Source organism: Aspergillus mulundensis (assembly GCF_003369625.1).
Source record: "Aspergillus mulundensis strain DSM 5745 chromosome Unknown scaffold_0, whole genome shotgun sequence".
Taxonomy (NCBI): domain Eukaryota; kingdom Fungi; phylum Ascomycota; class Eurotiomycetes; order Eurotiales; family Aspergillaceae; genus Aspergillus; species Aspergillus mulundensis.
The window spans coordinates 1,295,708-1,307,828 of record NW_020797888.1 but is presented as its reverse complement, the minus strand read 5'-3'; the positions used below and the strand labels follow the sequence as shown (position 1 = coordinate 1,307,828).

The following is a 12,121-nucleotide window of genomic DNA, read 5'->3' as shown; positions in this document are numbered from 1 at the left end:
CATTGTGCTCTGTGGATTTGCGTATAGGCTTGTGTTGGTCATTTTGCTGTTTATGTTGTGTGTTCTGGACATTCTTTTGCTTGTTCTATCCACTTGGTTCAGTTCACACTCTGATCAGAAACCAGCATGATAGCCGAGTAGGTGTTCAACGGACTACGGGCATTCACTCTACTGGTAGCACAACCTCCTTCGATACACCCCAGTATGACACTGTAGGTGCCGGCATCCCTCCCCTTCGGCTTGAATGGATAAGTTCAGTCCAGCCAGTGATCTCAAGCGCACCATCCCCCCCTATCTACACAACCAGTTCCCGATAGACAGCCTCAACCCTCAACAAGAACCCTCCCTTCAACATTAACCAGCCTCACCTTCCCCTTAAGCATCGATACAACCCTGACAGAATCCACAACCCCCCTCCCATCCCAGCTAAAATCGACCTTCCCACCCCCCCGCAGCCTCAACCCCCGAACCCTCCCACGCCCCCAAGCACCCGGAATCGCCGGCCCCAGCACGACCGTCCTCGCCTCAGTCTCACCAGCAGCCAAAGGCAAGTCCACAACCAACATCCCCAGCACCGCCCCCGCAAGCCCGAAATTCGCATCGATCTGGAACGGCAGATTCGTCGCCCAGTACATGCTCAGCCCGTTCCCCACGAAGTTTTCACTAATCGCATACCGCAGCTCAGCGTAGGCCATGGTGCTATCGTTCAGACGCGCCCAGCACGCCGCCCGCCACACCTTGGCCCAGCCCGCGTTTGCGTCTTGCGCGTTGCCCAGCCCGCGCGCGATCAGCGTTTCCCGGACGGCGTTTTGGATCGTGACGTTGTTGTACCCGCTTGCAAAGGAGGAGATGGAGTAGCCTGGATACCACCCTACCAAATGCGAGAGATGGCGATGCGTGCTTTTGACATCGTACCCATAACGCTCGGGCAATTTCCACTCCTTGAGCCCGCCCCACGACGCAAAATGCAGGCCTGTGTCTAGCCTCTCCAAAGCCGCGGCGATATCCGCGACGAACTGGACATCGGTCTCGTGCACGAACTCCTGCGCCGCAAGCACGGACTCGAAAACCTGGACGATCAGCTGCTGGTAGTGCGCGCACCCGAACGTCGTCGGCCCGGTCTCGGGGCTATTGCACGGATTCACGACCAGCGAGCCGTCGTTGTAGAACTCGTCGTCTACGAGGCTTGAGGCCCAGAATGCCGCGACGCCTTTGAGGAGCGCGTACCCCTGGCCCTGGAGCCAGGCTTCGTCGCGCGTGTAGTCGAACGCGTCCCACACGTGCTGCATCATCCAGGCTGCGGCGGCGGGGTCTGCCCACGTCCAGTCCTGTTGTCAGATGCTATTAACGTGGAGAGAGCGGTGGTGGAGCTTACAGTTCGCCCAGCCTGCATCCCCCTTCATCGCCGTGAACCCGAATGTGTTCATCTCGTTGTGCACGACCCACCCGCTTGCGTTGTACAGGAGGCGCGCCGTCTCCGTGCCTCTCGGAATCCAGGTATCCTCCATGTAGTTCCAGAGCGCGTGCTGTGTCTCTGCCAGGCCGGTCTGGTCTGCGAGCCAGTAGTTCATCTGCAGGTTGATGTTGGCGTGGTAGTCGGCGCTCCATGCGGCGGTCAGTGACTCGGTCCAGCGGCCTTGCAGGTTTGCTGGGAGAGAGTTCGGCCGACTAGAGCTGGTTAAGAGGTGGCGGGCGTAGTCGAAGAGGAGGGATTCTAGATAGGGGTCTCCGGTCCCTGAGTCGTAGGAGTAGGATTCGAGTAAAGAGGCCGTGTCTTTGCCGCTTGACCCTAGAATATCTGGGAGGTCGAGGGTGAACTCTCCCATCAGAGACTGGTAGTCTTTGATATGGCGATTAAGAAGGGCTCTGTAGCCTCTTGAGCTGGCTCCGGAGGAGATCCTATCAACAACGGGCTCAGGGTCTTCTCCCTTGAACGACCAATTATTTGCCGCATTTCCTGCCTTCTGGTCGTAGTTTGTTTCCGCGCTGATGACTATAGTGACCTCCTTCTTCCTGGAGGATACTTGCAGCCTACTCTCTTGCAGACATGAAGTGGTTGTGGATTTGACATCTAGCACCTCCGCAATCGCGGTATACTTCATCCCTTCAGGCGGGCCCGCTTGCGTGACACCGGAATGCCGTAGAACGGCCCTGTCTTTGTTGGTTTTGCAGGAGGTCCGCAGGAGAGTCTGATCGACAAGAACATTCTCGAAGTTGACGGTGACAACTGGTAAGTTCGCATCCGATTGCAGATGATAGACGCAGACTTGGTCGGGGTAGGAGCAGAAGATGAAAGACTCAATCTCGGCTGACCCATTCCCGACTCTATACTTAGTCCGGTGAACACCATCCGACAGATCAAGTGTTCTCTCATATCTGGTGTATGATTCCGCTGCGTCGAAGGAGATGGTTATATTCCCCAGCACGCGATTAGAGCCGTAGTGGTCCCCGCTGCCTAGTAGCTCTTGCATCTCTGTGAAGCATGTTTAGTGTTGTAGGTATCAAAAGTGCAATGGCTGGCTTTTGGCTCACCACCTGTTCCATTCTGAAAGATCTTCTCTCGGATTCCAGGGAGAGCGTCGTATAGAGGCGAGGGCGGATTGCCGCCGGTGTAGTTCTGCTCCGCATATAAATCGGTATGCTGGCATAGAAAGAACTGGAAAGCAAGTTGCTACAGACCTCGACCTCGAAAGGACCACCCGACCACAGAGAGTCGACATTCAGGTTGATTTTCTCAGCACCTGGAGGTCCGAACGGGATTGCTGGACACGGCTCAGTATATGCTTCAGGAGGCGAAGTATGGAGAATACCATACCTCCGAGCTTCCCATTCCCAATGAGATACCCCGTCTGCAGAATGGAGTCGCTGCCATCTGCTGCAGTTCCATGAGTTGCTGGACAGGATGATCTTAGCGCCTTGCCATTGACAACTGCCGCCCCGAGAGTGGCTGTTATGGCGCCCAGAAAAAGGTTGGGCACTCTCATGTTCAGTACAGAAGGCTCGTGGATAAATGTCTCCAGCATCTCGGTAAGAATTCGCTGGATATGGCGTATTCTTGTACCTGGATTGCCTCTTCCCCCTCCTGCCAAGTGGCTAACCGCCGTCATCATGCAGGCATTCCCTGAATCCCCCACTCTGCAAAACAAATTGGGGCGGCCAAAGAGCGATCGGCTATTTCCACCGGTTGAATTGTCCCTTTTACCCGCGAGCCAGGGTCAAAAATTTGCATGTTGAGTCAAGTGGGGACGAGCTTGCTGTCTGTGGCCGTCCAAGCCATAACCCGCGCCCGGGACATACAAATTGGCATGGATGTGCAGCACTCCCCAGGCCCCTTATCCCCGAGATCAGTCTGAGGGAAATGTAGATGAGAATGATAATGAGGAGCAGGAAAACGCTATGGCCTGCTAAGCTAGCTCCTATTCAAAATCAAACCCCTCCGCGAATCTACCGTCTCCAGTCGCACTTCAAGCCCCTTTGCAGTCTGCTCCATCGAGCTCGCTGTAGCAAAGTAATCATCGCCAACAGTCTCTGGCATGCTATCCAAGCCGTGGAACAGGACAGCCAAAACAGAGGATTTCCACAAACGAAGTCTCTGGCGCTTGTTGATGAGGATGGTGATAACCAGAAAGCATGCGCCAAGGACAACCAGAGCCACGGGGAAAACGGTCCAGATCCACTCGACGCAAACATAGACTCGGTAGGAGTAGACGGTGCCGTAGTTTGTTGTGCTGGCATTGTTGGCCAGGAGAGCTGCTCTGGTGAACGAGGCCGCGATATTGTGCATCACCGGTTGCAGCCCTAGGGCTTCCACTCTGTCGAGGACGGGTGTCTTGATGTCACTGAGCAGTTGAGGGCCGCGGTAAGCTGGAGCTTCCCATTCGACTACGCCGTTCGAGGAGTTTTTCTGTCTCCTGGTGTCAACGAAGTAGTGGCGAAGACCGTAGTCGCCTTCGGTGCAGAAGGCAAGCTCAGAGAAGTCGACGCGGCCGGTGTAAGAAACATTTTCCCAGTTGAAGACGGTTCCGCTGTGTGAGGATTTCCAGCACGTTGTTGACCGTCTCTCCGGGGCGGAATGCCGCTCGCCCCAGTCCGGAGAAGAGACGTTGATGAACGGTCTCCCGCCGGTGATGGATATGTCATATGTCCTCAGGCAGGGGGAGAGCACACAGTGTGTGACTTTGGCCAGGGTGAATGTCTGTCCCAAGTCCAGCATATCATTCTCCACTGCCACGCGTCTCTTGGGAATGACGACATTAGCATAGGATATGGTCGTTAGTGGATGTTTGACACCCAGGACTGTTCTGTCAGTCGATCTCCCGTCGTAGTACTGGTACGGCTGCCAGAGTATGTGGTGGGGGAAGTCCAGATATATTGACCGTTTCGCACCTCCGCCGGCCAGCACGCTAATGCTATGGTTACCAGGGAGCTTATGTTCTGGGAGGTCAATAGTGAACGATGCAGTGAAAGTCCCGTTATGGCTTATGTTTACCATCGGTAAGGCCCAATTTCCAAAAGAAGCACGATCGGTGTAGTCTTCACAATGGCTGCACATTTCGATAGAGGGGAATGAGGACCAGGTGCAATTCTCCGACGGGCAGGTCGGCCTGACCTCAAAGTCATAGGCCCACAGCCCGGTATAGATGAGCTTCTCAGTGTCATCTGCCAGAGCGTCTGGGATGACTCCCATGGATTGATTGGCTGCTGCGCGACTGTCCTGTCGGGATTCGATTTCCCTCAACGGATGCCTCACAACTTGCTGCATGAACGTGTCGAATGCCAGCGCCAGGACGATGACTAGGGCCCCGATCGAGACAAATGACTGTCCTTTGTGCTGCATCAGAACGAAGAGTGACCCGAGCGGGCCCCGACTGGCACTGTCAAACAGTTGTATCCCACCCAGTGCCTTCTTTTTCTTCCCTCGATGAAACCAAACCCACTTCAACTGGCTAATGCACTCGCCAACGACGTATACCAGCGAGGACTTGCACACGGTAGCAAGCAGAGAGATGAGAGCGTTCAGCGTCAATCCGTACGCGAACCTGGGCTGTGCTCTTCCCTCGTAGACTTTGAGTATAACAAGCGCGGTGACCATGGAAGATATGCTAAAGAGCATGGCGATGATCTCGTAGAACCAGGTGTCGAGGACTCGTAGCAACAAGCCCGGGGGGGTTTGTGGTTTCGCGGGCTCGGGCGCGGGTGGTGGCGGAGTGCCCGTTACAGGAAGGAGTTCGCACTCGGGGTTGTTTGCAAGAGTAGCAGAGCTGTTGCTGTGGCAGGACATGTTGCGTTGTGCTGCGCTGCTTGGGTGGAAAGCTTGGGTAAAGTAGTAGGCAGGCCATCCGTGGAATATCTGTCAGACTCGAGGGCTTTAAGTGCCGTGGAGACAAGGCTGGAAAAAGCCACTTCTGAGGTGGTGCATAGTGTTGAAACATGACAATTCACTCTGATTTGGCACTGACTGGCGGTTATTATCTTCGGTGTTACCTTAAGTACCTATGGTATCTCTTGAGGCGCTGCACTGGACTGGGGGGACTCCTAGTCCAACCATAATCCGGTGCAAGCTCCCTAACCGCCTGGAGGTGCCTGAAGTGCCCCATCAGTCCAAAGATAGGCACTGTTATAATGTATTCACATTTCTCCAGGTGTCTCACAGCCTCCCTGCTGTTCAATTCCAGGAGCGCTGACCGGACAAGTGCGTCATGTCTGATAAAATGGCACGGAAACGGAACGATCATCTTCAGTTCGGAAATCACGGCCGAGAGATGATGGCACACTGTCCTCTATTGTTTGCATCACTCCGCCATCAACCAGAGCTGATACTGGGAAGGATCCAATTCCCCGTCCGGTGGAACAAAGCTGCCGACGCTCGGGTGGACCACAGCGCGTAAATGCAAGGAGCGATTGTGACAAGGCTCGGATCGAGTAATCCAAGGTTGCTTCAGAGAGAAAGGTAACGCGATTGCAGGGAAATCCAGCCGTACGACACGACCTCCCATCGATCTCACTTCACACACCCACAACGTCGAAGCCACGGCTCTATAGCACTAAGATTCTTCGCTCCTTTAAAGCCCTGACTGTTCATTCCAGCACTGTCTCTGGGGCTCGCTCAGCTTTAAAACATGTCTTTGTATGGTACTTTTATAAGTCCGTCCGCTCACCAGTCCTTAAGCCATGAAATTATATGGCTTAAAAGCAGACAATACTTAAGAAAGCCCTACGCATCTTGCTACGTGGCAAAATACAATTTCTAATTTTTGGTGTAATATCCAGCGCCTTAAACGTTGAATGGTAGAAGTTTAGCCTACTATAAACTCTAGTATCTTCTTTTCAAAACAACAGCAGAGAGGAACCACAGGAAAGAGCAACTAACAAGCATCACAAAAATGACCAATGGCAAGACCCCAATACCTGCAACGTTCGCAAGTGCCCCGATGATAAATGGAAAGACACATCCCCCGGCACTCCCCAACGTCACTGCGATGCCAATACCGGCAATGTGCAGCTCCTTCGGCAGCAGGTGAACCAGAGCAATAACAGATTCCGGAAATAATGGACCGAGAAAGAACCCTAGCAGGGTCACCGTAGTCACCGAGACCGCAAAGGAACCATGGACGAGAGAAAAGACCGAGTGGCATGCCACACACGCCAGCAAGTACCCCATCACCGTCGATTTCTCAGCACGTAGATAGTTCGTCAAGAATCCGAGAATCACCCGGCCAAGGGTGAGACCAGCCCAATAGAGGAAATTGACCACGCCTGCTTGCAAGGATGATGTCCCTCGTTGGTCAACAAGGAATTCGAAAATCCACCCCGCAACGGCAATCTCCACCCCGGAGTAAATGAAAATAAACAAACATATTATCCAAGTAGCGGGATTCCGCACTGACTGGATCAGCGCACTATCCCGAACCCCCCCACGCCGCTGTCTGTGTCGAATGCCTTCTCCATCTCCATCCCCATGCTCCGGCGCATGATCCAGGGTATTGCCCACACTCCCCCGCGCCGACCAGAACGTCGCCGTGAGAGCCAGGAGCTCCAGAAACGCCCCCGCGGCCATGAAGTAATAATACCGATACCACGGCTGGCCATGGCGACTGATCAGCGACGTCGCAGTCAACGGAGCAAGGGCCGCACCGAGGCCATAGAAGCCGTGCAGGAACCCCATCAGCCTACTGCTGTCAGCCATCCCACCAATCCAGACATTCCACGCGGCGTCCAAAAGACCGTTTCCCAGCCCGGCCAGCACGAAAATCAGGACTAGGACGGGGTACGGCGGATGCAGGGCGGAGGAAACGTAGGCTAGCAGATGGCATCCTGATCCTAGCAGTGCCACGCCGCGCTGCCCGAAGTGTGCGTGCAGCCAGCTGTTCCCGAGGGCTGCGACGGTGTACCCTATACACGGTGAAAGGAAGACCAGGGAGAGAATGGCGTAGTCGATGGAATAGTATTCGCCGAGCTAGATCGGGAGATGGGTTTTCGTCAGATATTAGGGGGGTAGACGCCGGTGTGAATGGCAGGAACATACATAGTGAACCAGGGCCTGCATGGCAAAGTGATTAGCGAGTCTGTTGATTGTCAGTTTGGATAGATACCATAGTCACGTACGCCATATGTTCCATCATTAGCTCCGACTATGATGAAGCTGAAGAAGGTAGCAAGAACCCTCCATGTGTTGATGCGAGGCTCGTTCCACTTGACCAGCGAGGCCTCAACATGCCCGTTACTGTGTGCTCCTGTCGGGACATTGCATGTCTCGTCTGCAGCTGCCACAGGCCCTACCCTCGCTGTCCGTAGCAAAGGGTTCGTTGCGTCGTCAGAAGGAAGAATCCGAGACATATCTTCAGCGCTTTGAGAATTTTCGCTCAATAGGGCTCAGGAAGGCTCAAGAAGTGTATTCGCAGGGAAAGCTGATGCTGGGTGATGGGTTGTGCAGAGGTATACTGTATCAGGCGCAATGATCAAGTAAGCCGGGCAAGTCGACATGTGAGAAGCGGATTCTGATCCAGGCGGAAGAGGCTGTAGTCCTGAATATTGGGAAAGTCAAATACGTCAGGTGTATTGGTCCAGGAAGAAACAAGGTCCTAATTAGTATAGTTGATTAGGTATGTGCATTCTCACTCTTTTTTTAGAGCCGCCTAATCGGGAGGTCGAGCATAATGGGTGTATTTCTCTTACAAACGCGGTAGAATCACTATTTCATGAGCTTTCTACGTGAAACCATGGTAATCAACTCTCTGGGGACCATTTCCTATCTTTTCTCGGCATCAACTTCATCCGTTCAATGGGATGCTACGGGGCCAAACCAGCCAACGAGGACACCCTTGTTGGCCCATAAATCTGACATGAACCATATAATGGGAACTGGGGCTCTAACCCCGCATGAGGGTGCTGCTTTCGGAATGACAGGCCCAGCCGCCCGTGGACATTCCCTGTGCGATGACATCTAGATCTTCTCACATCGAGCGCGATCCCCTGCTTCCGGAAATGCATCCGGAGCACTCGGAAGCTTGCCGGAACTTAGGGAAAGCGCGCAGTCTTTGCAATGGGCTTATTCCTCAAATATTGGGTCTGACATTTCCATTTGATCTGGAGTCGGGGTGTACAAAGCATTGTGGCTTACATAGGGATGAATGTAACCCTATCCCTCCACCGAGACTGTAAGCAGAACCTAAATTCTGACGAGCGTCTCTTGAATAGTATCATGATTCAGTGTATTTGTCATTCAGCCTGTGGAATCCGCCATCAAGGTGTACTTGGTCAGTTGGGTTGACAATTGTACGATTCAATTGGCTAGCAAACACGAGCAGCAAGGCGTGTCTGGAATATTTCGTTGCGAGATGGGAATCTATATGCGGATATTCGATCTAGTCCTCCTGAGAATACTTAAAACCCTTTCCGTAACTCCTACCCAAGATTGTAATCTATCCTAAGCACTCACTTTTTACCTCAGTCCTAAGCTTTCACATCGCCTATATCTACCATACCTACCTTCTCCAATTGCTCACCGTAATGGGATCCAACGAGGAGCCTACATACCTCTACCAAAGCGTCACCGACAGCCACTCTCCCCCGGTGGTAACATCCGCCGAAGGGATGTACTTCACCCTGGAGAACGGCCTCAAGATCCTGGACGCAACCTGCGGAGCCGCCGTGTCAGCCATTGGCCACGGCAACGAGCAGGTCAAAGAGGCAGTCATCCGTCAGGTAAATACGGTCGCCTACTGCCATCCTGGATTCTTCTCGAACAGCCCTGCCCTTGAGCTGGCAGACCTGCTGATCGACTCCACGAACGGGCGGCTATCGCGTGCATGCATCCTTGGATCTGGTTCGTCTTCCTTTCCTGAGTATCCATCATCAAGCCGCTAATCTGTGAAACAACGACGCAGGCTCTGAAGCCGTCGAGGCCGCGATGAAACTGGCCTATCAATATTTTGCGGAGCAGACACAAGGGACGACGCAACGGGTCAATTTCATCGCTCGAAGAGGGTCGTGGCACGGTTGCACCATAGCAGCGCTGTCTGTCGGTGATATCAAATCCCGGAGGACACTCTTCGAGCCGCTGTTGCTGAAGAACGTCTCCAAGGTGTCGCCCTGTCACCCATGGAGGGAAATGCGCGACGGAGAATCAGTCGAGGAGTATGTGGCTCGCCTGAAGGACGAACTTGAGGCCGAATTCCAGAGGCTTGGTCCTGAGACTGTCGCTGCCTTTATTCTGGAGCCCATGGTTGGGACTGTAAGTTATCTTCCCCATTCCCCCCTGACTTTCTTTCCATATCCGTGCGTCGCTATGTTCAAAGGCAACAGACTAATCACTCATTTACCCTCTCTCTTGTTTGGTCTTAGGCCCTAGGTTGTGTCACCGCAGCCCCAGGGTATCTCCGCGCAGTGCGAGAAGTCTGCGACCGACACGGCGCGCTTTTGATATTCGACGAGATCATGTGCGGACTCGGGCGGACAGGAGCACAGCACGCCTGGCAGCACGACGACGTCGCCCCGGACATCCAGACCGTCGGAAAAGTCCTCGGCGGCGGATACGGCCCCGTATCAGCTGTGCTGGTCAACGAGCGCGTCATCAACGCCCTGAAACGGGGCAGCGGCTCCTTTGCGCATGGGCAGACGTACCAGGCCCAGCCGCTCGGGTGCGTTGCTGCGCTGGCGACGCAGCGGTATATCAGGGAGAATAACTTGGTTGAGAATGCGCGGCGCATGGGGGCGTATCTTGGGGAACAGTTGAAAGTGCACTTGGGGGATCACCCTCTTGTCGGCGATGTTCGAGGTCGCGGCTTGTTTTGGGGGGTCGAGCTTGTCCGGGATAAAGTGTCCAAGGTTCCGTTGGATCCGGAGCTGGGGTTGGCGAAGAGGATTAGGGCTCGAGGGCTGGAGAAGGGGTATGAGGTTTGTATCTTTAGCGCGACTGGGGCTGCGGATGGTTGGAAGGGGGACCAGTTCCTCATTGCTCCGGCGTTTACTGTGCAGAAGGATGATGTGGATGAGATTGTGAGGCGTGTAGTGAGGGTGATGGAGAGTGTATGGAAAGATGTCCACGCAGCTCTCGCAGGCTAGTCATTCTGTGTTTCATGGCCTTAAGGATTGGATGCTCTTGGCTTGCTTTGGTGGGAAGAAATCGTTTGTTGTTGATTTACTTGATCAATTCATTTCCCTCGAATCCAACTATTACTTGTGCCGCTATACGGATTTACCAGGTCTGCTATTGGTGTCAGACTATTGACGAGATAGAAGAAAGTATAGCATCGTCCTGGGTATGGTTGAGGTACTCTCCCAGTTCAATCAACCATCGACAGGTGCAATGGAAGGGCACTCCGATCAACGCTATTCATACACATAGAATTCATTGTAACTGCCCGCCTGCAAAGCATGTTATGAATACATTACAGAAAGTATCAAGTAACAGCTCAACAATCCATGCATCCTCGACCAACCCTAGTCATAGTTGATCGGACGACTATACGCCGGATCATAGTGCATCGCCCAATACGCATCCCAGATGACCTTTGTAACTGGCCCAACCCGGCCATCGCTAACCGGCTTGTCGTCAAGCGTAGTAATAGGCATAATGCCGCCTGCCGTCGTACACATAAAGATCTCATCACACCGGTACGCAAGCTCAACCTGGATCGTCTCAAGCCGAACTTCAATCCTGTTATTCTCTGCCACATCGATCACGCTCTTACGCGTGATCCCCTCAAGGACACCCCGGTTCGGGGTGAAGAGAACACCATCCTTCACGAGGAAGATATTGAACCCAGATCCCTCAGTCAGATTGGTGTCCCCATCCGTCAAGAAGGGATACGTAGAGCCGCGGTCCATAGCCTCAAACAGGCCTCTTGTCAAGTCGCCCCATTGCAGGTTCTTGATGGTCGGATCCATTGCCCCGGGCGGAGTGCGCCGGACAGTGCGTGCGATAATGGCGCTGCCACCGGTGTATTGGTCCTGAGGATCCATCACCCATACATACGGCAGGACAAGAAGATAGAGATTCGAATCAAGCAGATCCCCGGGCTTGTTCCCACGTACACTCTTCATCCCCCGTGTCACGATAAGCTCCACGAACGCGTCTTGGATCCCGCTCTTAACCACCATTTCCGTCAGGATCTCTTTTACCCGATCTGTAGACAGGGGGAATCGTAGCCGCATTTTCTCGCAGCTGGTAACAAGGCGCTCGATGTGATCGTCCAGACGGAAAAAGCGGCCGTTCCAGACTGAGGGGACGTCATACGTCAGGTCGCTGTGCATGAAGCCTTCGTCGAGCAAGGGGATACGGGCGTCGTTGGGCTGGACGAACTCGCCGTCCACAAATGCAATGCCCTTGGAGAAAGGGCTATGATTTCGCTCTTGGAGTGCCTGGCGTGCACGGTATCCTGAGAAGATCTTGTCCATGGACGACATTGTGATTATCGGTTGAAATCGGGATATAGATGGAAACAATTTGATTTTGTGCTCAGTTGGTTGAACACGTTGTGTGAAGCTATAGAGATGTCAGTTTCGCTTAAGTATGTTCTAAAATCAAGGATATACATCTCCTTGCTGTATGGTTTGGACACTGCGGAGAGCCGAGCATGGTATATGATGCTTACTCTCCGGTCTCCCCGCATCACACGAC

At 53.6% G+C, this 12,121-nt stretch overlaps 5 protein-coding genes across 5 annotated transcripts; 1 reads left to right on the top strand and 4 right to left on the bottom strand.

Moving 5' to 3' along the window:
• Positions 1 to 323: 323 nt before the first annotated feature.
• On the bottom strand, positions 324 to 3,023 carry DSM5745_00360 (glycoside hydrolase family 95 protein; the record flags this gene model as incomplete). Its single annotated transcript, XM_026742376.1, has 5 exons — positions 324 to 1,312; positions 1,376 to 2,473; positions 2,533 to 2,617; positions 2,680 to 2,762; positions 2,816 to 3,023. The coding sequence occupies 5 exons, from the start codon at positions 3,021 to 3,023 to the stop codon at positions 324 to 326; spliced, it is 2,463 nt and encodes an 820-aa protein (XP_026608221.1).
• A 386-nt stretch (positions 3,024 to 3,409) lies between these two features.
• On the bottom strand, positions 3,410 to 5,281 carry DSM5745_00359 (DUF3176 domain-containing protein; the record flags this gene model as incomplete). The annotated part of the gene is made up of 1 exon (XM_026742375.1): positions 3,410 to 5,281. The coding sequence occupies one exon, from the start codon at positions 5,279 to 5,281 to the stop codon at positions 3,410 to 3,412; it is 1,872 nt and encodes a 623-aa protein (XP_026608220.1).
• Positions 5,282 to 6,313: 1,032 nt separating this feature from the next.
• On the bottom strand, positions 6,314 to 7,836 carry DSM5745_00358 (MFS transporter; the record flags this gene model as incomplete). Its single annotated transcript, XM_026742374.1, has 3 exons — positions 6,314 to 7,456; positions 7,526 to 7,540; positions 7,606 to 7,836. The coding sequence occupies 3 exons, from the start codon at positions 7,834 to 7,836 to the stop codon at positions 6,314 to 6,316; spliced, it is 1,389 nt and encodes a 462-aa protein (XP_026608219.1).
• A 1,173-nt stretch (positions 7,837 to 9,009) lies between these two features.
• On the top strand, positions 9,010 to 10,563 carry DSM5745_00357 (putative class III aminotransferase; the record flags this gene model as incomplete). The annotated part of the gene is made up of 3 exons (XM_026742373.1): positions 9,010 to 9,325; positions 9,387 to 9,733; positions 9,844 to 10,563. The coding sequence occupies 3 exons, from the start codon at positions 9,010 to 9,012 to the stop codon at positions 10,561 to 10,563; spliced, it is 1,383 nt and encodes a 460-aa protein (XP_026608218.1).
• Positions 10,564 to 10,941: 378 nt separating this feature from the next.
• DSM5745_00356 (aminotransferase class IV) lies at positions 10,942 to 11,907 on the bottom strand (the record flags this gene model as incomplete). Its single annotated transcript, XM_026742372.1, has 1 exon — positions 10,942 to 11,907. The coding sequence occupies one exon, from the start codon at positions 11,905 to 11,907 to the stop codon at positions 10,942 to 10,944; it is 966 nt and encodes a 321-aa protein (XP_026608217.1).
• Between the last annotated feature and the right edge of the window lie 214 nt (positions 11,908 to 12,121).